This window comes from Orycteropus afer, unplaced genomic scaffold (genome assembly GCF_000298275.1).
Source record: "Orycteropus afer afer isolate SDZICR_OR568_19922 unplaced genomic scaffold, OryAfe1.0 scaffold00573, whole genome shotgun sequence".
Taxonomy (NCBI): Eukaryota; Metazoa; Chordata; class Mammalia; order Tubulidentata; family Orycteropodidae; genus Orycteropus; species Orycteropus afer.
The window spans coordinates 1,539,472-1,562,802 of NW_006922160.1; the positions used below are offsets into that span (position 1 = coordinate 1,539,472).

The 23,331-nt window shown below is 48.8% G+C and overlaps 3 protein-coding genes across 3 annotated transcripts; 2 read left to right on the forward strand and 1 right to left on the reverse strand.

The window, feature by feature from the left end:
* Positions 1-390: 390 nt before the first annotated feature.
* ARL10 (ADP ribosylation factor like GTPase 10) lies at positions 391-7,484 on the forward strand. The gene is made up of 4 exons (XM_042783002.1): positions 391-564; positions 1,411-1,612; positions 4,129-4,304; positions 7,311-7,484. The coding sequence occupies exons 1-4, from the start codon at positions 391-393 to the stop codon at positions 7,482-7,484; spliced, it is 726 nt and encodes a 241-aa protein (XP_042638936.1).
* A 5,904-nt stretch (positions 7,485-13,388) lies between these two features.
* NOP16 (NOP16 nucleolar protein) lies at positions 13,389-19,214 on the reverse strand. Its single transcript, XM_007956043.2, has 5 exons — positions 19,108-19,214; positions 18,909-19,017; positions 17,090-17,156; positions 15,504-15,610; positions 13,389-13,532 (listed from the first exon to the last, which is right to left on the reverse strand). Exons 1-5 carry the CDS (start codon positions 19,212-19,214, stop codon positions 13,389-13,391), a joined length of 534 nt encoding a protein of 177 aa, XP_007954234.1.
* A 274-nt stretch (positions 19,215-19,488) lies between these two features.
* HIGD2A (HIG1 hypoxia inducible domain family member 2A) lies at positions 19,489-20,146 on the forward strand. The gene is made up of 2 exons (XM_007956050.1): positions 19,489-19,636; positions 19,980-20,146. Exons 1-2 carry the CDS (start codon positions 19,489-19,491, stop codon positions 20,144-20,146), a joined length of 315 nt encoding a protein of 104 aa, XP_007954241.1.
* The last annotated feature ends 3,185 nt before the right edge of the window (positions 20,147-23,331 follow it).

Genomic DNA, 23,331 nt, shown 5'->3' on the forward strand with positions numbered 1-23,331 from the left:
GTCAAGTGCCTTAGGCACTATGCTACTAGAGCTCCTAATTCCTGGGCCTCCATTACCTCTTCTATAAGGTATTTTTGTAGAGGGTAATCGAGAAAAGCCCTTGGCACACAGCAAGTGCCCGGATCGTGCAAAATCATTCCATCGTCCCTGGCACAGCCTCAGTGATCCACACTGCACCTTGCAAAGCGAGGAAGCAGACCCCAGCATAAGGCAGGCGCCCCCCGCCTCCCAAGAGGGGTCACGGGCGACCTGTCGCGACAGCGGCGGTGCATTGTGGGGCTTGTAGTGCTGGGCCAGGGGTGGGTAGGTGGGCGCGGCCGCGGCAACCGTAGTGGGGCCATCTTTGGCAGCCGGGCTTCGCCTAGGCGGCTGCGCCCTTCGCCCGGCCACATGGCGCCGCGGCCGCTGGGTCCTCTGGTGCTGGCGCTGGGCGGTGCCGCGGCCGTGCTAGGCTCGGTGCTCTTCATCCTCTGGAAGACCTACTTCGGCCGCGGCCGGGAGCGGCGCTGGGACGAGAGCGAGGCCTGGTGGGGCGCGGAGCCTGCCCGCCTCCCCGTGTGGGACGTGAGTGCTGGGCCTGGGGCTGCGGAAGGGACGGTTGGGCCGGGCTCTGCGCTTCCGCACCTGTGGCCAAGGGGTGTGGCTGCATCTCTGCGAGCGCCGGGAGTGCTCGGCTCGGCCGCTTCAAAAGAAACCCATGCCAAGATTCATCTTAGCAAAGCTTCTAAATTCTAAAAACATAGGAAAATATTGAAAACAGCCAGTAATATACTGCCAATAGAGGTGGGGGGGGCGGAAACTAACAATGAGTTTTTCATCAGAAACCATGAAAAACCTCGCTTGGCTTCCGGAAGCGGCAGGCCCTGCACAGACGGGCAGTCGTTGAGTCCGGGAACCGAAGAGTGAGTGAGCGCATTTGGGTGTTTCTCCTCCGCCGTGCGACGTCGCGGAAGTCGGGTTGTCCCGCCTGCTAGTGGCTTCTGGAACGAAAGGGAACTTGGAAGGCGCGAACCACGGAGCGATCCCCAGGCCCGCACCGAGTACAGCCTGCGCTCTCCCAGCGCCTGCGCAGTGCGCCCGGCCCTGAGGCCCGAGGGATGCCGGGAGAATCTCTCAACACCCTAGTGGGGCTAGCGTCTGAGTCGCGGGTACTTGCTGTCCTGGGACCCGCGACTTATCAGTCTGAGAAAGCAGAGGCTGTGGGAAGGGATTTGCCTCGCATCACTCAGGAAAAACATTAAGAGTGGAGTTTGGAATTCAGGATTCCAAGGCAGTACGCTTTCCGCAACACCAGACTGCTGCCTGCCCTTTAATGGGTGGAGGGTGGGATGGCCGCTTTGGTGCCTTTGATCTTTCCTTGGGAAGGGCTGGCAAGGGGTTGCTTGTAGCAGCCTGACCTCTGTCCTGCAGCCCGAGGACGAGGAGGACGAGGAACCAGCGCTGGAGGAGCTGGAGCAGAGAGAGGTGCTGGTGTTGGGGTTGGACGGCTCCGGGAAAAGCACGTTCCTGCGTGTGCTATCTGGAAAGCCTCCGCTGGACGGCCACGTCCCCACCTGGGGCTTCAACTCTGTGCGGCTGCCCACCAAGGACTTTGAGGTGGACCTGCTAGAGAGTGAGCAGATTCCCACCCCCCACCCCACCCCCCATCAACTCTGCTGGCCCCAGACCTGGCCTCTCCGCCTGTGGATGGCTCCAAATTACAGATCTAAGAAGGACAGATCCCTGCATGAGAAATCCTTCCCATCCCTCCCTGTGCCTCTAAGCCCTCCCTGGAAACACCACGCTCCACTGCTGGTTCTGAATGGGTGCTTACTGTTCTCTTCTTACTTCCTGTTCTTTATATGCACTCTTCCTTCAGCCTGAAAAGTCCTCTTCCAGCAGTAAACTGCTACTCAGACTTAATTAATTAATTAAATTATAATTTAATTCTTAATTAAGATTTAATTTAAGCATGATGTCCCTGGCTAGGTTATGGGCTTCTACACCGGGTTCTCCAAGCCCTGTGCCTCCTACTACAATATTTGCCATGGCATGTAGGGCATAGACAGGTCTGACCCATCACTAGCCCATAGGGCCCTAGACACAGGTTCTTTAGAGGGCTTGTTGTGAGTGATCAGAGAAGGTCTGAGCAGCCCCTGCCCTCAGTCCTAGGGCTTCCTGGGCTCTTAGAGGAGAATGGCAGAAGGTTTTGGAGGGTATGAGTATTTAGCTCCTTCTGCCCAGGACCAGGTGGACTTCCTGCCCTCCAGAGGACTGAGACCTATAAAGACTGGCTGGGTTTAGTCAGATGCTAGGTGCTGAGGCTAGGTGTATCAGGCTCAGAGGACCTGGCTGGAGCTGTTGCTTTCCTCCCTGGTTAGAGCAAACACTGATAGTCTCCTGGGATTCTGGTCCTTTCAACAAGCTTTCCCCGGTACCCTCCCTGTGCCAGGGACACAGATAGGTCCAGTGGGGTCTCTACGCTCGAGACCCTCTCAGTCTGACAGACAGTAGCCACCCACCCCCAACCCTGGGAGGAAAGGATTGTGTTTTAGTGTTACCTGAGGGCCTATGTAACAGTCTAAGCTCAGTAGGTCACTCAGACAGGATTAAGCCCAGATATATCAATCAAGTCCTAGGGCAATCCCCCACCAACAGTCACTTCACAGTGGTACCCTACAATACCCCACTTGCGGCCCAGCAGAGATTGGGCCCTTTGTAGATAATTGATGATTGAACGAATAAATTAAATCCTCATTGATGATGCCTCCCCTCCCCCCACCTCCTATCCAATTTATTACTAGTTCTGTTAGTTATCCTCCAGTAAATTCTGAGTTTGTCTCCTCCCTATCTCCACCCTAGTCTCCCAGGTCCAAGCCACCGTCATCTCCCCTCAATACTGCAACAGCCTCCTCACTGTTCTTCCTGCTTCCATTTCCATCCCCAATGTCAGCCAGAGGATCTTTCAATAATTGATCTCAGATCATGTCACTCTTACTTAAAATTCATAACCTCCCTACCCTATATGCCTTATGTAATACAGGCAGTTCAGGTAGCCTCACTGGTTACACTCCTTCTCTCAGCCAGCCTGGCCTTCTTCCTCTATCTTAAATACACCCAGCTTGCTCTCCCCTCTGTCATGCTCTTCCATGGCTGGCTTCTTATCATCCCAGACTCTGCTCACATGCCACCTCTTTGGGAAGACCCTCCGAAACCACCTAACTCAAAGCTACCCTCCACCACCACTGCCATTCTTTTTGTTCCATCTCCTTCCGTTGTAAAATACATTTATGTATCATTGCCATGTTTACCTGATCAGGGAGGGAGTGCCTTGAGAGCAGGGCCCCTGCCTGCCTTGCTCACCTCTGCATCTCAGCACCCAGGTCAGTGCTTGGCACCTAGTAAGCACTCAGTTAATACTTGTTGAGTGCTTGCTGTGTGCCAGGCATTGTGCTGAGGGCTTTGAGGGGATCCAGAGGTAAATGGCTCTTAACTCTCAAAGAGCTTAGAGTTCATAAGTGTCAGAGCTAGAACTAGGAACATTATGATGCAGGGTGACCAATGGGGACTGTGCAGAGGGCCAGAGAGAAATAGGAATGCACCCCAGGCTGAGGGCAGTGTGGTGGCAACCACTGAGTACAGCGTTTCCAGGGAAAGAGAATGGGGTGACCAGACCATTTGGGAGAATTTTAAGTGGAGGGCTGGGCACAAGAAGGGGGTGGAAGGGTCTTGACTTCTAGGTGTTGGGACTCTTGGCTTCTATCACAGCCATCACGGACCCAGGATGAAGCTAGGAATTGTCAGGAAGGAAGGCAGGCCAGAAGAGAGAAATGGAGAGAACCATTTACTGAGCCCCTGTTACATGACAGTCTTAGAACAAGTGCATTGCATATGGTATCTTTGGGTTTTACTGCAATTTGTTTGGTGAGTTTGGTGAAGAGACTGGTGCTTGAAGGCAGAGACTTGTCCAAGGAGACCCTGCAGGCAGAACTAGGGCTGAACCCAGGTCTGCTGGGCCCTGGAACCTGTGGCCTTTTCTTTTCCCCTAGCTGGTGGTACCTTAGGAGGCAGGAAGTGGGTAGGGCTCGGGCTGTATATGGCAAGCCAGGGCCAAGGGTGGCTCTGAGCTGGCTCCTGGCCTCTCCACAGTCGGTGGCAGCCAAAACCTGCGCTTCTACTGGAAGGAATTTGTGAATGAGGTGGATGTGCTGGTGTTCATGGTGGACTCAGCTGACCGGCTACGCCTGCAGCGGGCCCGGCAGGAGCTACACAAGCTGCTGGACAAGGACCCTGATCTGCCTGTCGTCGTGGTGGCTAATAAGCAGGTGAGGGCTGCAGGGAAGCTAACTCAGGCCAACTGGGCCTCCACCCACAGATGTCTGGGCAGGGCAGGAAGCATCTGGGGATTCAGACCCAGGTCGTGGCTTGGCAAGCCTGGCTAAGATACTGTTCCCATCTCCTCTGCCTGTTCCCTGGCCTCATTCCTAAGCTCTGTCTTCCTTCCTCTCTGCTTCTCTTATCATCTCTCACCCTAGAGAGATGAAAATATAATTATTAAGCACCTATTATATGCCAAGGAGTCTGGTGGCATAGTGCGTAAGGCATTCGACTGCTAACCAAAAGATTGGTGGTTCAAACCCATCAGACACTCTGTGAAAGGAAGACTGGGCAGTCCACTTCTGTAGAGATGCCTCGGAAACCCAAGGAGGGGTTGCTGTGATTCGGAACTGACGTGATAGCAGTGATGGGTTTTTTTTGTTTATTATATGCCAAGTGGGTGAGTACCTGAGTGGCACAAATGGTTAAGCAGTTGATGACTGACTGACTGAGAGGTTAGGGGTTCAGGACTACCCAGAAATACCTCAGAAGAAAGGCCTGGTGATCTCTTTCCAAAAAATCAGTCATTACAAATCCTATAGAGCACAGTTTTACTGTGACACACATGGGATTGCCATGAGTCACCCAACTCGCAGCTGGCTGGGTTTTATGTGCCTAGTGTTGTGTTGAATGACATATTACTGTTTCTTTTGATCCTATAAGGTATAGAATAGTATTCCCATTTTGCAGATGGGAAATTTGAAACTCAGAGAAGTTGTATAATCTCCCCAAGGTTGTACAGCTTGAAGTGGTGGGAGGGATATGTCTAACTCTAAAATCTGTGTCTCTTCCACTCTGTTGTGCCCTTGTGACTTCTGGCTATAGACCACAGAGCCAATGCTGGGAAGTGGTGAGAAGTAGAATGGATTAAATAATAATAACTAACATTTATTGCTTATGGTGTGCCAGGCACAGTGCTAAGCTTGCTAATTAAGTCCTACAAGAAGCCCATGATAGGCCCTTCACTATCCTCTGTTCGCTATCCACTGTTATCCTCACCTTGCAAATATTGAGACCTAGAGAAGTAACTCTGGTAGTGTAGTGCCTAAGGCACTTGACTGCTAACCAGAAGGCCAGCGGTTCAAACCCACGAGCCACTCCTTGGAAGGAATGTTGGGCAATCTACTTCCATAGTGATAACACCTCAGAAACCCAAGGAGGGATCGCTATGAATCGGGTCTGACTCGACAGCAAATAACAATAACAGAGAAGTACCTGGGAGCTCTGATGGCATAGTACCTAAGGCATTTATTTGACTGCAAACCACAAGGCTGGTGGTTCAAACCCATCAGCCACTCCTTGGAAGGAAGACTGGGCAAACTTACTTCCATAGAGATACTGCCTCGGAACCCCAGGGGGGCTGCTGTGAGTCGGAATTGACTCGATGACAGTGAGTTTGGTTTTTTTTAGTTTAGAGAAGTACCTAAAGTTACAGAAAGTTTATAGCAGAGCCAGAACTTGAGCTAAGTTCTTCTCAAAGTTCTTGATCTTAACCTCTATACTGTACCTCTCCCAGGGCTAGGGAGCTGCCCTGGGCCCCACAGCCCTCAATCACAGACCTTAGGTGGCATTCTCAGCACCTGTGAGATGGCCACAGCACAGAGCTCTGTCATAACTCCTAGAACCTGAGCTGTGGGAACCTTCCAACCTGCTTGAAAAGAGATTACACATCTTTGACCTCACATTTCCCCTGCCTGTTCGGAAAGACTTGATGATCATTTCTCAATATGGTGACCATATGTTCTGTCAGCCCTAAACAGTTCCATTAATGCCATTGTTCTGGTATCACTATTAATAGTGCCCCCTTTGAGACACATGGAAACAATTAGTCCAGGGGACTAATAGATCATGCGAACCTCAGCTTATATGACCATGAGACCAGAAGAACTAGATGGTGCCCAGGTACCACTTGGAAAGGGATAGTGCAGGAGATCCTGGATAGAGTAGGAAAATGATGTGGGACAGAACTAAAAATCATAAAAAAAAGACCAGGTTTACTGGTCTGATAGAGCCTGGTGAGACTCCCAAGACTATGGTGCCTGGTTACCCTACAGGTCTGGAATTGAACACATTACTGTGGCCAAACAATAGACAGGCATATAGGGTGAACATACTCTTTAGAGCGATCAGTCATGGGAGAGCAGAAGGGCGGTATTTGCACAGGGAGATAGATCAGGAGGCAGGAATACATGGGAAAGAAGGACATAGGGAAGAGGTAACTACAGGGAGGAAGTAGGAAGAGAGCTGTTACATTGTGGGGAATTGCAATCAATGTCATGAAACAAAATGCATAGGAACTGCCGTATGGAAAATGAATTTGCTCTGTAGACTTTTCACCCAAATCACAATAAAAATCAGTGCCCCTTTTGAGTCTCAGAAGTGGTTTGGACAATAAATTATATCATCATCCTGTTTATAAATTATAACTTAAAGCAATTTTGGACCAACAGGAGACTGAATGAAAGGTCCAGCAGTCTATGGACTGTTGCAAGATGAATCGTCTCGATCTTGGACCAGGGTTAGAATATAAAATGTACTGTTACCATGCTATATATTGGCCCCATTTTTTTCTTTAGCCAGGTTCGTGGGGAAGTAAGATAAGGCCCTTACCTGGGACATGACCCCACTGTAAGATCTCTCCATTGGTGAGTTTAGCGAACTGAGTTAGGATTCCTCTAAGGATCATAAGCTTTGTCATCAAAATACCTGATGTATAGGAAGTGCTCAGTTTCTTACCTAAGTGGCTGATGGTGGATGACAAGAGCTTGGTACACAGGAGAGTCAGAAATGAGGAAGAGGATTGAGTTTAGACCAAGGGTTCCAGAGGCTGCTTCTGGGTTTGGGCCCTGCTGCTCCCCTGGTAGCCCAAGAACAATTACTTTATGGATGCGAAGGATGGGAGGATGCTGGGAAGAACCATTGCCCTGTTCTGACTGGCTGCTCTGTTTCCCCAGGACCTGAGTGAGGCCATGAGTGTGGTAGAACTGCAGCGAGAGCTGGGCCTTCAGGCCATTGACAACCAACGTGAGGTGTTCCTTTTGGCAGCCAGCATTGCCCCCGCAGGGCCTGGCTTCAGTGAGCCTGGTACCGTGCACATCTGGAGGCTGCTGCTGGAGCTTCTCTCCTAAGCTGAAGCCCCCTCCTCAGCATCCTGGGACCCAGTCCTCCTACTGTTCCTGCTTCCTCATCGCTGGCCGGGGCCTGAGATGGAGCCACATGGCACTAGTTCCCTTCTCTCTTCCACGCAGGAAGGACTTGACAGGGCCAAGAACCTTGCAGAAGCCTTCCTGAGGAGGTATCTTTGGGGCTGATGCAGAGAGGGAGGAAGGAAGGCAGACAGGCAGAGGACGGGAGAGGATCATGTCCTGCCCATTCTAGGCTAGAATGGTGACCCAGCCTTCCACCACTCTTACCTGGACGGTTAGATGCTCAGTGCTCCATCCTTGCCTCACTGCGGTCTTAGAAGTGGAAGGACCAAGCATGTGTCAGAAGTATTTCAGGAGCCACAAAATCTCCCAGGCTCGCCTATTCCTCCTGGTGACTTGTGGGCAGGTTCTAGGCAGCATCCCCGAGCCCTGCCTCCCAGCCCTGCAGTACATTCCAGCCATAGCTGTGCCTAACTTGCTTGCCATGGCCTTGTGCAGTCTCTTGGCTTTCTGTACCAAGGGACTTAATTTTTAAAGGGGAGTGATTTCCATAGTCTTTTCTGACTTAGAGATACATATCCCAGTTGTGGAGAAAAGAAGTGTTAGAATGAAGCTGAAGATTCTAGTAAGCAGCTTTCTGAAGATGTCCTTGTTTCACCCACCAGCACCTCCCACCACTGCCCCAGAGCCAAGTCTTGGCCTGCCAGCCTGTCTTGACTACAAAGTAAGAGACATTCAACAACCAGTCAGAAAAACTGAAGGCTATTTCGCTTTTTTTCCTAATCTGGAGACAGAAGCTGCTAAGCACTAACTGTGCCAATGCCCAGGTTTACACAAATCTGGGGAAGGGAGGCGCTTGTGCCCCCAGGAGGAGACTGTCCAGGAGAGGTGGGTGTTGGCCTCAGACATGCATTTTATTTATTTATTTATAAAAGGAACATGCCAAAGTTCTAGGCTCTTTTTCCTTGGTGCTATTGTCAAAACCCCAGATGGATTGTCATAAAATATTTGGAAGTAGCTAGAATCATGAGACAAAGCTGTAGCTCCCCCATTACCTGACCTTTGAACTGTCTAATGTTGTACTGCTTCACACTAATCCCAGTGCACTTAAACTCGATCACACAGTCCAGTATGAAGGGACACAGCCACCTTCTGAATAGATAGTAGGTAACTCTGGGAGAGGACATTTCATCACGTGAATACAGGTGAAAAGAAAAACTTCTGGGTGGGGCCATAGCAGAGCAAGTTGTAGGGCTGCCTGAGGTGCAACACTCAATCTTTATGGACCTGTTTCTTCCCTGACATAAGCAGAGTTAGGAGCACGTTCCATCATGTTCCTGTACCTCGGTGATCAGCCAGTTTGAGGACTGTCTCTGTTGTCACTTTAGTATAGGCAGGAAACTTTAGTCTGTCGGGGGCCACTGAATAAATCAGCAGCCACAAATGCATGTTTGTTTGTTTTTTTCCTTAAATATCCAACTCCGTTTGCTTTTGACTTGAGCATAGAGATGATGTGCCTTCATTTGCCATTTACCCAGTATGCTTCAGTTCCATACTACAGCCAGTGCAAGAAGAGGCACCTGGGAGGGAAGTAGGTGGGGAGCTCCAGAAGTCAGCAGATTAATTAGAAAAGTAAGTGAAGTTTTGCTTTTTGTGACTTTTCATTTTGTCATTGGAAAGGTGAGAAGCTATAGGCAGCCTGCAGGTTAGAAAACAAGATTAGTTCTGAGTGTGTCTCTAAGTCAGATTTGTAGGTAAGTCAGAACAGGTGCATATGGTTCTTATTTAGCCTTACTTTAGTGCAAGAAAAGGCTCAAAGCATTTTCAATAATTTAAAAGCTGCACATGCAGCAAGTGAAAATGATCGTGCTGAAGAATTTACATGACAACAAAGGGCAAGTAAAAGTTAAGTTGGAAGTTCAAGTTCCCCTGGGACTGGGAACATCACTTTGTTCTCTACTTGAAGGTTAATATCTGGAACCAGCATTAATTGTTGAGGTGGGCCCTTTTTTCTAATAGCTCTTTTGGCCTAATGAGTAGCATTGTGTAATACAGTTTAAAGTCCTCAGTCAGGAAGGGGAACTTAGAGCATTGAGCTACTTTTATCTGAGATGCCCCTGTGAATGGCCATGTTCAAACACATTGGAGGACTTATATCACTGAACACCAAAAGTCCTCAGTGTCACTCCTCCCTGTGACACAGAATAGAGGCATTCTCCTGCCTGTGGGTTGCCTCATCACATTAGTGGATGACAGCCGGTCTCTTGAGGAGCTGCTGGCCATCACCCAGGCAAAGTCACAAACCATGCTATCTGCTGACCAGGACTGGACTTGGGAAAAGTTGGGACCAGGCCTTAAGAACCTCAACTCATGCCTGGCCTGCTGGTGATCTTACCCAGTGGCTCCTAAATATGCCTGATTATGGAACCCAGACCACCTGCTTGGCAGCTGGCACAGTTACCCTACTGAAGACAGCTCTGGATCTGCCAGGGTGGGCTACTTAACCTGTTGAACTGGTGCCTGTTCTTCCCTTTGGCACTGGGGTGTAGGTGAGGGCTTTTGTTCTGAAGTTACCATGGCTTCTGATTTTTCCATCTCTGACCTGTTGCCATCCCTGAGGAGAGGCCAGCCTGACCCAGAGCTTGGACACTTGGATGGTCTGGGCAAAAGGGCTCCTCAGGCTACTGAGACTGCCATGTTGGACTTGTTGCCCATCCCAAGAAGCCACCTGTGGCTTTTCTTGGTGGCCAGAATTACAAGTATTTAAACTTAGGCTATAGCAGCAGTGTGCAGCTATAAGGACTAGAGGAGGAAATCTATGGCCTCATAGTCCTCTGCAGAGGTGCTGACGAAGAGTCTTGACAACTCCTGTGAAACATCAAATTCTCCACAGAACATTTCCATCTGCCTTTGAAAAACACTGTTCTTCACATGCTTAGTTTGGGTAGGAGTTGCCAGCATTTCCAGCCAGCTGCTGAAACCAGCTTGTGGCGTGGGTTGTGCAGCCGCTCTGGACCACACACCTGAGATATCTGAGAAGATAGCCAATAGTTTGCTTTCTGGCTTACAAATCCCCAGAGGTCATGATTGGTTATTTTGAATACAAAGTCCTTTCCAGCAGTTATAAAAAGGGGGACCTACAGCTTCTCAAGTACTACCTCTGGGAGGTGGGCCTGTTAAGGGACAGGAAGAGGATTTCCAGCAAAGATCCAGAAGTAAGGGGATCTTGCTGTATCAGCCCAGACCACAGGGCTGCCAAGGACAGACTGCATAAAATGGGAATATCCCTGGACATTTGAGGTACCGAATAAATGCCAAAACCTCTGATGTGGTTTCATTTGATTTTGAGAAGTGGGTGCTGGGTGCAGTAAGGGGCAGCTGTGGAATGCGGTGCTGGAACATGTCCTTGTGACAATAACCTGTCGTGTCAAATACCAAGTCCCAGTGTCCTGGGAAGGGGTGTTGTAAGGATCCTCAGCTTTGGCCTAACTCAACCCTTCCCCCACCATCCCTTGCGAGGAGTTCTTGCTGACTTAGAGGGGTGGCTGAGAAACAGGAGCAAAGAAGTCTGCCTGCAGCCAAAGGTCAGGATGGAGGTCACAGAACCATGTACTCATGCATAACATAGGCATGCCCCACACCTGCTCCAAGCCAGGCTCCCTGGATTCCCCAGCAAGGTCCCTGTCCTAAAGCTGTCTGATGGAAGATGTCAAGCACATTAAAAGACAAGACAGTGGTAAGTGTTACTACAGGAAGTCTAAAGTGAGGGGAGTACAGGATCAGTTATATAGCCTGGAGCAGGAGATAGGAAAGCTGCTGTAAATTGGCATCTGACCTGTGTAAGGAAACAAGGGCAAGCAGCAACATTGTCAAAGGTGAATGTGTCTCGGATCTTGGGGGTATTGAGTTATGAGGCTCCTAAGAACTCTGCTTCAGCCTGGGTCCTAACAGCTATGCTCACAGTGGTTACAAGTGGTGGAGTATGACCAGGCAGGGCTTCTGGAACTCTTCCAGCTTGCCTTACCTTCCAGCTTACCTTCATAGTGTGGGGATGGATGGGCTGCCTTCAGGGGCCAGAGGGGAGGACAGCTAACAAAGAGCCTAGTCTTAAATGCTAAACTTGGCATTAAGCCTTACCTGTAAGATGAAGACAAAACCAACCACCTTACAGGGTCTTGCGTGGAATGATCTAAGATGTAAGACGACCAAGCCCATCTTTTCAACAGCAGCAAGAAGAGATAGGTTACAGATGTCTCTTAAAGAGAAACCTTGTTATGTGCCATCGAGTTGGACCTGACTCATAGTGACCCTTCCTTGGGTTGCTGAGGCAGTATCACTACGGAAGTAGATTGCCCAACCTTCCTTCCGAGGTGGGTTTGAACCGCCAGCCTTCTGGTTAGCAGTCAAGTGCCTCAGGCACTATGCTACAAGAGCTCCTAAGAGAAACCTTAGGAATCTATTAATAATTGGGGATAAAGTTATCAAAACTCAAGAAAACGTCAAGGGCCCGCCATACAAGCTGGTGGTTGTGTTATAATTGCTGTTGAGTTGGTCCTGACTCATAGCAACCCCTCTTTGGTTTTCCGAAACCCACCAGCCACTCCTCGGAAGGAAGATGGGGCAATCTACTTCCGTAGTGATACTGCCTCACTGCCTCGGAAACCCAAGGAGGGGTCGCTATGAGTCAAGTCTGACTCCACGGCACATAACAACAACAACAACAATCACTACGTAAGTAGATTGCCCCACCTTCCTTCCAAGGGAGTGGCTGGTGGGTTTCAACTGCCAGCCTTCTGGTTAGCAGTCAAGTGCCTTAGGCACTATGCTACCAGAGCTCCCCTCAAGCTGGTTGTTGTTGTTGTTGTTGTTGTTGTTGTTATGTGCCGTAGAGTCGGCCCCATAGCGACCCCTCCTTGGGTTTCCGAGGCAGTATCACTACGGAAGTAGGATTGCCCAACCTTCCTTCCGAGGAGTGGCTGGTGGGTTTGAACCGCCAGCCGTCTGGTTAGCAGGCAAGTGTCTTAGCTGGTAGTGATCTCTATGTAAGTCATCACCTCCTCACATGTGACCAACCAAATAAGGCAGGCCTCTCCCCAAAGCAGGCCATGCAGTGTGGTATTCAGTGGTCCACCAGAAAGCCCCAGAAGTGGGGTCTGGGGATGACTTCAGGTTCACTTTGTTCCAAGGCTAACATGACAGTCCACAGCAGCAACAATGGCAGGTAACATGAAGGCAGACCAGGAGCAACAGTATAGCTCCTGACCCTGTGGCACCTCACAGTGCCAGGGACATGGGGAGTCACCCCACCAACCTCTTGCTAAAGGATGAGGCTAGCACTGGTAGTAAGGCTGGCCCCTTCTAAGTAGCCCAGAGTTCCAGGTGGGCTTCTGTATAAGGGTTAATGGAACTGCTGTAGGAAACCAAGGCAGACAGCAATAGGACCAACGGCAGGTGAGAATAGGAGGGAGGCTGGGCCTAGGAAGGCATGTGAATGTAGCAAGGCTGAAGGGCTGGATGGCCTTCCTGCCTTGGGTGAGCTGGTTTTCACAGGGGCAGCCTCAGGACTTGGCTGGGAGGGGCAAATTCAATACAATCAGAGAAGTAAAATAGCTTTGTTTTGTTATGTACAAACTATTCAAACAAACCACTCCATAAACAGCAGGCTCTGGCTTCTTCCTGAGCACCCAGAAGTATATAAAAGAGAGCTTCTGGGAGATTGTTCCTTGGTATGAGGCCCCTCCCAAGAGGGGGAAGGAATGTATGTGTGTAACCTTATGATTGCATAGGCAATCAACACCACCTATAGTCATACCCCTCCTTGCCTTAACAGAGCTTCAGCTTCTCTGGTCCAGGAGGAGGCCTCAGCCAGAGATAGTCGTCAACCAGTCACTCAACCTCCATTTTATTCTTATGCAGAGAATCGATGAAGTCTTGCCACTCAGCTGGGTAAAAACGTTTATAGACGTTGATCTTATTCCGAATCTGTTTTGGGGTATCTTGATAGTAATTCTTCTCATCTCGGGCCATGGCCTAAAAAGGGAGAAGGGCTACCTGAGGAGGGCTCTTGACAGGCAAATAACACCTCTGCCTCTGGCAAGCCACTTCCTATCTCTGAGATTCAGATTCCTCACCTCAAGCTATGAGGTACAGGAAGCCTCTTTCCACTGAAAGGCTGGGGAAACAGGTGCACATGCTCTCAGAGACCAGGCAAGTCTGTGAGTAGCCAGTCAGGAGTTGAAGAGCTCACGTTCCATCCATAGTCAACTAACCCAATATGGGGATAGGGACCAAGTGTAGCTAGAGCTTCTGATTTTTAAAAAGAAGCCAAAAATACAGACTTTTCACAATGGAATACTATGCAACCCTAAAGAGTAACGCAGAATCTGCAAAACACTGCATAACGTGGATGAACTTGGAGGACATTATGCTTAGTGAAATAAGCCAATCACAGAAGGACAAATATTGTATTATTCCGTTATTGTAAAAAGTCAAGGAAAGGTTTATATATGGAAGGAAATGTTCTTTGTTGGTTACGAAGGGTAGGAGGGGAAGGAAGGGAACACTGTTAGATAGGTAGAGACAAGTATTGATTTAGGTGAAGAGAAGGGCAAGGCCCCAAATGTGAGTGATCAACATGGTGGCATAGAAGAAGACAGAGGTACATGGGAGGTATAGACAACAAAGATGAACCCTTCTGCACATACAGTACTATGTTGTCAATGAAGGCAAACATAGATACACGAGTGGACAGATGGGTGGACAGGCTGAACTATTAGGTATGTCTATACAGGGAGGAGTGTACCCAAGACCATGTATAGGGTTGCAGACAATGTCTCTACAAGTGTATTTGTATGTTCTGTAAAAAATTTCCAGGTGTAAAGTAGAGCTGAAAAGGTTGTAGTCACTTCCTGGGCCCAGCCAGCTACCCTGAGTGACCAAGTAGTTGAACCTGTGGGCTCGGGACCATAGTCACAGGGGACATCAAGCTCAACTGGCATAACACAGTATACAAAACATTGTTCCACCTCCTATTTTGGCGAGTAGTGACTGGGATCTTAAAAGCTTGCAAGCAGCCATCTAGATGCAACGATGGGTCTCTCCTTATCCAGAGGAAAGAAGAATGAAGAAAACCAAAGATGCATGGAAACAATTAGTCCAAGTGACTGGTACACTATGCGATCCTCAGCCTACATGACTATGAGACCAGAAGAACTAGATGATACCCGGCTACCACTGTCAACCACTCAGAGGGGGATCTATGTAGGAGATCCTGAACAGAAAGGGAGAACAATGTGGAACAAAACTCAAAATCATATGAAAAACAAAAAAGGGAACCAGGTTTGCTGGTCATCAGAGCCTGGTGGAACCACTGAGACTATAGCCCCTAGCTGCCCTTCAGGTCTGGAATTGAACCCAGACCTATGGCTTCCAGCCAAACAAAAAAAGACAGGCTAAGATCTGACCATTTACACTAGGTAGATACACTTTTTGGAGAAAAAAATCATAGGAGAATAGAAGGGCTGTTTATGCACAGGGAGACAGCTCAGGGGGCAGGAATGCATGGAGCGATGGACATAGGGAGGAGATAATTATGGGGAGGAAGTGGGAGGGAAGCATTGTGGTAAATTGTAGTCAATGTTATGAGACAAAAGTGTATGTGAACTGCTGTATGGACAATGAATTTGCTCTGTAAACTTTCACCCAAATCACAATAAAAAAAAAAATACTTCTACTTGAAACCTCTCACAATTAAAATGGCAACTAGTCCTCATGTAAGTGAAACCACCTGTCTGTAAGACAGGCCACTCAGACTGCCTGTTCTGAGCTTCTGTTAATGTTAGATCCCTGTCCATAGGATTCATCTCCTAGAGTCTCTTTTCCTCCCTTTCCTTCCACTTGGTCTTAGGAAATAGGCACTAAGCAAGAAGAATAGGCCATGAACAGCCCAGGTATCTTACCACAAGCCCCAGTCATCCTTCCTGATAGGCCTGAGTCACTCACCTTATAGTCCTCCCCATGGCTCTCCACCATGTAGCGTACGTAGTCAATGAGATCCCGTGACAGGGTATTTCCTTTCTTTTCTGGGAGGCTAGCTTCTACCTCCAGGTCTGGGGTGAGAGAAGCCAGGTGACAGGAAATGAGGCTTTGCCTCTGTACTATTTGAGCTGTCCAATCAACCCTTCACCCAATCCTAAGCCACCAGCCAATACTCCAACCATCTGGTGGGCTTTGCCTCCCAACCCCCAAATTCAATGCTAGAACTTTTCTTTCCAGCCTGTAAGACTCCAGGCTCTGCCTCCTATGGTACAATCATCTATCAGTGTGGCAATTTACTGAAAGGCCAGTCACCTCTTTCTGGGCTTAAGATGGGTAAAATAAGAGCACCAAACTCAGAACCTCTATTTAGTGCCACATCCTGAGGATAGAGATGAAGATACACTCCCAGCCCACAGGGGAGGGGTCTCTTCTAGTTCAAAAACTCCCTGGTTGAGAAACTCTTTTGTTAAGTCAATATATAAAACAAAGAGGTCTGAGTAAATGAGAACTAGAGCTGCAGGGACTGGGGCATGAAGCAGGGCCCAGGCATCTCACTGCTCCAAGTAAGGAAAATTGAGGTAATGGATGATGGTTTCACTTTGAAAATAGCTAGGGGACCTGAGAAAATACATCCCCATTTGAGAGTAGGAGCTACCTCATGAAGATTAAATAAATAAGACTATCAAATCTTACCCAGGGGTTGGGTACTAAAACTGCTTAGAATCAAAATTACCCTTGACTATAATAAATAAGGGAGCTCTGGTAGCATAGTGCCTAAGGCACTTGACTGCTAACCAGAACGCTGGTGGTTCAAACCTACCATCCACTCCTCAGAAGGAAGATGGGGCAATCTACTTCCATAGTGATACTGCCTCGGAAACACAAGGAAGGGTCGTATGAGTCAGGTCTGACTTGAGGGCACATAACAACAACAATAATAAATAAACATGGTTTTGTATGTATAATCCTATACAGTAACTCTCATGAGAACCACCAAGATAAACTAAAGACATGAACAAAAGGGATTGTATATCAAATGGCTGTCCAGTCAAACCCTTTTGTTTTTTGGAAAATTATTAAAAATCCATGGCAAGAAATGAGAAGGATGAATGGAGAATTCCAGAGGACTCCTGCTTCCATGCAGGATTTACTTTCTTATACTTGAATACTCAGCCTCTACACCCTTATTATACATGAAATTAATTTGTAGTTGGGAAGATTAAACAAGATGATGGAATCTCCAAAATCAGTTTATCCTTAAATTCATGAGAAGTCCAACACCTGTCTGGGACTCAGTGGTTTCTTTTCTGTCCTCGGACACCTAGGTACCTCCTCCGTCGACATTTCTCTAACCTTAGTTTATACACATGAGGTTAGTCAGTAGACTGAAAATATTACAGGGACACAGTTCTAACTCTGTAAGCCCTGCAACAGCTCACTTCTCCCCTCTGAACCTCGGTTTCTCCATCTGTAAAATGAACCCATCTGAGGACCCCTTCCAGCTCTGACAGTGCAGGATGATAACCTAGAGGCATGTGGTCCACACCCACCGTTCAACACATAGGGCTTCCGCACCAGCTCCTTGGTCCTCTCAACATCCACTTCCATGGCATGCACCTGCAAAACAGAGAGCCCATGAAGAGACCAGTAGACAAAGGAAGGATCCTCAACGAGGAAAACAGATCCTGCCCATCCCAACACCGCTGCAGAAGAATCCTTGCCCAAGGTCAGGCAGAACCAGGTAACAACAAGAAGCAATGCCCTGAAGCCTTCATCAGCTAGAATCCATGGTTCCCAAAAGAAACACATGCCAAGTAATTAATCTTTCTGTGCTTATCTATCAAACAGGTAGAACACTCCTTGCCTGTCTCACTTGAAACTATGTACCTGAAAGTGCTTTACGATTCACAATGAGGGGGAAATGCCAAACAGCTTCTCTATGGGGAGGACCTACTTGACAATATTTAGCTATAGCTTAGCAGGTGTTCAAGGAGCTCTGATGGTAGTGGTCAAGGCATTTGGCTACAAACCAAAATGTCAGTGGTTTGAACCCACCAGCCATTCTGCAGAAAAAAGATAAGGTCATCTGCTTCTGTATAGATTTGCAACCTTGGTAACCCAATGGGGATCGCTATGAGTTGAAACTGACTCAATGGCAGTGAGTTTGGTTTTTGGCAGGGTTTTTTGGTAAGCAGTAAATGCCATTTTCCTCTTGTAGGAAGGAATAAAAAGAAACCTGTTTAAGGGCAATGGGACAAATTCATTCAGGAAACCCATTCTTAAGTTAACAACTTATTGAGCACTAACTACATTCTTAATACCACTGGGGGCTTAGTGGGGAACAAAACAAAGTCCTTGTCTTTGAGGAGCACAAGGGGAGGGGGGCAGATATACACAGTATATATCACCAAGTAGTTACAAGTGCAAGGAGTCCTGGTGGCACAGTGGTTAAGTGCTCAGCTGTCAAACAAAAGGTCAGTGGTTCAAACCCACCAGCTGCTCCACAGGAAAAAGATGTGGTAGTCTGCTTCTGTAGAGATTACAGTCTCCTTGGAAACCCTCCTTCTACTCTGTCCTATAGGGCTGCTATGAGTCGGAATCTACTCGATGGCACACAACAGTTACAAGTACTATGAATTAAAATAAAGCAGGGAAGGGGTTAGTGATTGAAGAGGGGTTATGTTTTAGAAGGAGCTCTGGTAGCATAGTGGCTAAAAGCACTTGACTGCTATCCAGAGGGCTGGCGGTTCAAACCCACCAGCCACTCCTCGGAAGGAAGGTTGGGCAATCCTACTTCCGTAGTGATACTGCCTCGGAAACCCAAGGAGGGGTCGCTATGAGTCGGGGCCGACTCGACGGCACATAACAACATAACAACAACATGTTTTAGAAAGGGTGGTCTACGTAAGAAAAGACTTATGGGGGCGGGGCGGGGGAGGTAGTCCTAGAAAGCCTCAAGTCAAGGATGAAATGGATGACTGGGGGATGGGGGTAGGGATGAGAAACAAGCAAAGGTTTCAAACTCTGGGGAGTACTCGTTAGGAAATTTAAGGGCGAGAAAAGTTGAAATCTGGTAAATACCACTGAAATGTCATGTTCCCAAGCAGACTAATTTCGGGGTGGGGGGCGGCGGTTGATGAGTGGAGGAAGCAAGGGAAAGTTCCAACCCAGGTCCAAAATGTGCTGGAGAGATGATATGAGGATAAAGTTGTAGAGGAGCCCTTAACCTCAATCAATGCAAGCTGTGCTGTGGGGAGGTCGCAAACGCCGGAAATCAGCGAGAGAGGTAATGGACACACTCAAGTTTTGACGCCAGGCTCAGTTTGGCGGGGTGGGGTGGCAAGTACCAAGACCGTGCCCTGTCAGTACCTTTCTCTTACGGAGCGGCACGGCCTTATTGGGGTCCATGGCCAGCCCCATCTCGGCCAGGTTCTGCCGCACCGATTTGGCGTGGTCCCAGGCATGTCGGATGTGGGAGCTGCGGGCAGAGAGAGGAAGATCGCGAGTTGGTCACCTCACGTGCCGTTAGGGTCCTTAGCCCCTGTCTCCCCAATCCCGGCCCAGTCACCACTCGATCCGCGGCGCTGCCTTTCGCCGAGCATTCCGATTCAGCCGTTTCCGGTTGACATTATAACCGAACTTCTGCCTCCGGGTCTTGCCCTTGGCTTTGGGCATAGTGGTGACCACAGAACCAACAACTCAGGCACTCTCACACTCAACACCTCGTGCAGCAGATTCCTTCCGGCTGGTTTGAACACGGATTGCAGGCTTTTAGGGAAATGTAGTCCTCTCGTAGTGATACCATGTAGACTACTACGACACCCAGAATGCAAAGCGCGCTTGCGCCTGCGTACAACCTTCAGCAAATGCATTCCTCCTGCCCTTTTCGGACGTCATCAGGCGGTGGAGTTTAGCGTCCTTGTTTTCTCCAGCAGGTGTTGCATCCGGTATGGCGACTCCTGGAACTCCGGAGGCACCCTTTGACCCATCGCAGCCCCCAGCCATTGAAGGTTTTAGCCCCAGTATCTACAGAGAGACCGAAAGTTTCAAGGAAAAGTTCATTCGCAAGACCCGAGAGAATCCAATGGTGCCCATTGGTAAGCGGGTGCTGTGGGAACTGAAGAGTGAGAGGACGCTGTTGTCCAGGGGTATGGAATAGGGGAGGACCAAGGACGCCAGAGCGGACCCGCATGAGAGTGAACCGGAGATGTGGCGAAAGGGTGGGTCGGTGAGCGTGAACCTGATTGGGAAAGGGGCAGCTGCCTGAATTGGGGGACTAGGAAGGAGGCGAGGCTGGAGTAGGGCGGACTCTGAAGCGCAGACGACTCCCTCCCAGTGCCTGCTGTTCAGAGACCGTCCTCCCGAGAAGAAAGGCCTAAAGCGGGAAGGGGCCTCCGGAACGGGGCCTTCCTTTCCCCAGCCACTTCGTCCTTTCTTCAGGCTGCCTAGGTACGGCGACCGCCCTCACCTACGGCCTCTACTGCTTCCACCGGGGCCAGAGCCACCGCTCCCAGCTCATGATGCGCACTCGGATTGTTGCCCAGGGCTTCACGATCGCAGCCATCTTGATGGGTCTGGCTGCATCTGCCATGAGGTCTCGACAGTGAGCCACCAGCCCGACCTTGAAAGCGCCGCAGAGATCATTCCCAACCTCAGGCGCAATTACCGGCCATGCCAGGGGACTTATATCAGCCTCTTATTTCCAATGGCAGGCCACTGTGTTGATGGGGAAGTGGTGAGTTGCCCTAGGCAGAATCTGTAACCGACAGATGTTTTTTTTCCCCCAAGGAATCCTAGGTTCGATTCAGTTTGGATGTTGGGTACTTTTGTTTGTGCCGTACCGACTCCATTGCCTACTTAATAAACCCTATTCCACTTGTAGTTTGGTGAATTTATTCTCAGGCTCATCCCTTTCGTTTGGGGGAGGAGACGGATTTCAGACTGAGAACTCTTAGAAATCATGTGGCATAGTGATTGTCAAACTTTCCTAGTAAGTGACCTGTGGTGCTTGTTAAAAGTAGGGATTGCCACGTCCTCCTTGAGTTACTAGTTCAGTGGGTCTAGAGTGATGCTTATGATTGGGTAATTTGAGAAAAATTTATCAGTCAATCCTTTTCAAGCTTTCACTAAGGAAAAATAAAACCTTCCTTCAGAAGAGGCTGTCATAAAAGTGATTGGAGCTGCTATGGTCCTGTCAGAGCCAGGAACTTTCCCCTCCACTCCTACCTCCTAAGAGCCCCTCCCCTGTGCTTGGTGTAGGGAACAGGAAACTGAGGCTCAGAAAAAGCTGGTGTAGTGGAAAGAGCATAGTTCAAAAGCTTACTAGTAGTTTGTGTACTTAGGGTTTTAGAGTTATGGAAGAAAAGAGACCAGGAGACGTGAGCACACTCTAGAACTAGAGAGGCAACTCATGTGCAGTGTAATGAATTATAATATGGCCCTTCTAGCCGTGGTCTTGTGATTCCCACAAAATGATTGGTTAGGACAATGCAAATAAGGTGTTTGTGTCCACTAAGGAAATTGGACAGCCTGGAGCTCTGGTTGCATAGTGCTAACCAGAAGGCTGGTGGTTCAAACCCACCAGCCACTCATTCTATGGAAGAAAGTTGTAACAGTCAGCTTCCATAAAGATGTACAGCTTTGGAAACCCTATGGGGGTTGCTTTGAGTCAGAATCAACGTGATGGCAGTGAGTTTGGTTGCTTTGAGGCTTAAAAGGAGCAAATCCCACAGACAGGAGGGGACCTCACTACCATTAAGAGGAGTGGAGTGTGTCCTTTGGACCCAGGGTCCCCTGTGCTGAACACCTTTTAGAATCAGAAGACAGAGAACTCTGACACTGAAAATGACAAGTGACAGCAGAACCAAGAGACTAGCACAAGTCTAGTCTTTTGTGGGCTTCCCAGCCCACAGAACAAGGGGGCTACAATGGGCATGCTGACCCTTCAAGTGATATAGCTGAGTCTTTGGGCAGTAGGCTTCCTAGTGGAGTAGGGTGCCTCCAGACACTTACTGGTAGAGCTAAAGAGGTTTGTAACACTTGCCTGAGCAGGGCAAAGGCCAGGGCCAAGAGGATCCCATCCTCAAGGGGCTGAGAAGAAGCTTGTCCTCAGTGAGCATGCAAGGCAGAGAGAAGGGCCTGCTTGCTTGCACTACCGAGAGGAGCTGAGAGAGCTGTCTTGCACTAAGGGAGGATGTGCTCTCCACTTTGGGGGAGCCTTCCAGACTGCCAGCGTGCTTCCTGATCCTGATCCTGAGTTGAACCTGTTAAGGTTCCTAATAAGCCCCATAATCATGATTATAGTCTGAGTTCTGTATGACCATTGCAATGAACTATCAAACCGGGAAGAGAAGTAGAGTGCTGTGGGAGGGACGGCTGGTGTCAAAATTGGTGAAAAGTTTAGAAAGTGGAGGTATGTCAGATCTGCACCTCATGGGAATCAGCCCTGGGCTGATGTTACTCTTGATTCTTCTTCTCTAAGTTAGAGAAGGTCAGACACCATGCCATTTTTACACCATGAGTTCCACACTTGTGAAAAATTTCACATAGGTATTCCTGCCTGTGGTGAAAAACCAAAACCAAACTCACAGCCATCAAGTTTATTGCGACTCATAGCAACCCCCTTTGGGTTTCCGAGGCGGCTTCTCTATGGAAGTAGATTGCCCAGTCTTCTTTTCACAGAGTGGCTGGTGGGTTTAAACTACCAGCCTTCTGGTTAGCAGTGAGATGCCATAGGCATTATGCCACTAGAGCTCCTTTGTCAGTGGTCAGTGCTCCTTGGATATTGACTGAGGAACCCAAGCTCCTTCCATTTTGTGACTCCATCATTTTTAATAACAGGCATCAAGCTTGCAAAAAGGAAAAGGAGGGAGTGGAGAAGTAGACCCTGACAGTCCAGGTTGCTTAGTGTGAAGGGTTTTACTGTCTCGCCCCACCCTAGTCTCCAGGCTGTAAGGTGGGGATTATAAATGTAGATCAGGGCCATTTGGTGACCCTTGGGCACAAGGATATGGTCATTTAAAGAGGATGACCACTATTCATTGGGCTCATTGCTATACAGGGATGTGGACCCATTGATGCCAAAGCTGCTGATTTTCAAGTCAGAAATGCAGATTTTTTGGTGAAATACTATAAATTTTAAGTGTTGGCAGTTACTCAACTATTTTTAAACACTGGGCATGTCACAATGGCTTTGATGTAGACTGTTTGCAACCTTTGTGAAGGGGAAGAAGGTGTGGTCACTGGTTGTTGATAACCAAACTCACGGAGGGACACGGCTGAAGTAGGGGGTGAAATGCGCAGAGCAGTGGGCCATCCGCATCCAGGAGTCCTGCCAGTCCCACCAGGCCTCCTCATAAAAGCTTTGAGGAAGAAGATCTGGCGAAGGTGTCTTCTCCAGCTCCAGACTTGCCTTTTCCCCCTCCAAGCCATTTACCCTCTGGAAGCCTTGGTGTCCTTGGTTATATAACAAGCTAGTCAAAGGATGGAAAGGATTGAGATTGTGAAAGCATTCTATAAGAAGTTCTCTGTCCTTCCACGGGTGGGGGCAATAGACACAAATAGGTTGAGATTCCCACTTCTGTCTGGGAGCTCCTGGGTTTCCAGGGGAATATTCTCACCTCCCAATGATCCTAGCTGGGAAAATCTGAGCACAAACTGAGCTCTGACACCAGGTGTGGCTTCCAGAGAATGAGAATGATAATAAGTGTAAAAAAAACTTAACAACACACCCTTTAAGCCAAGAAAAAATACATCAGAAGGGACAGTCACAATTGAGTGAACTGACAGGAGG

Excerpts from the sequence above, each read along its gene's own strand:
- HIGD2A (XM_007956050.1), top strand. The coding sequence starts at position 19,489 with ATGGCGACTCCTGGAACTCCGGAGGCACCCTTTGACCCATCGCAGCCC. Across the intron at positions 19,637-19,979 it reads GAATCCAATGGTGCCCATTG|GCTGCCTAGGTACGGCGACC; the intron begins GTAAGCGGGTGC and ends TCCTTTCTTCAG.
- ARL10 (XM_042783002.1), top strand. The coding sequence starts at position 391 with ATGGCGCCGCGGCCGCTGGGTCCTCTGGTGCTGGCGCTGGGCGGTGCC. Across the intron at positions 565-1,410 it reads CCCGCCTCCCCGTGTGGGAC|CCCGAGGACGAGGAGGACGA; the intron begins GTGAGTGCTGGG and ends TCTGTCCTGCAG. Across the intron at positions 4,305-7,310 it reads TCGTGGTGGCTAATAAGCAG|GACCTGAGTGAGGCCATGAG; the intron begins GTGAGGGCTGCA and ends CTGTTTCCCCAG.
- NOP16 (XM_007956043.2), bottom strand. The coding sequence starts at position 19,214 with ATGCCCAAAGCCAAGGGCAAGACCCGGAGGCAGAAGTTCGGTTATAAT. Across the intron at positions 19,018-19,107 it reads GCAGCGCCGCGGATCGAGTG|CTCCCACATCCGACATGCCT; the intron begins GTGACTGGGCCG and ends CTCTGCCCGCAG. Across the intron at positions 13,533-15,503 it reads GCCATGGGGAGGACTATAAG|GCCATGGCCCGAGATGAGAA; the intron begins GTGAGTGACTCA and ends CTCCCTTTTTAG.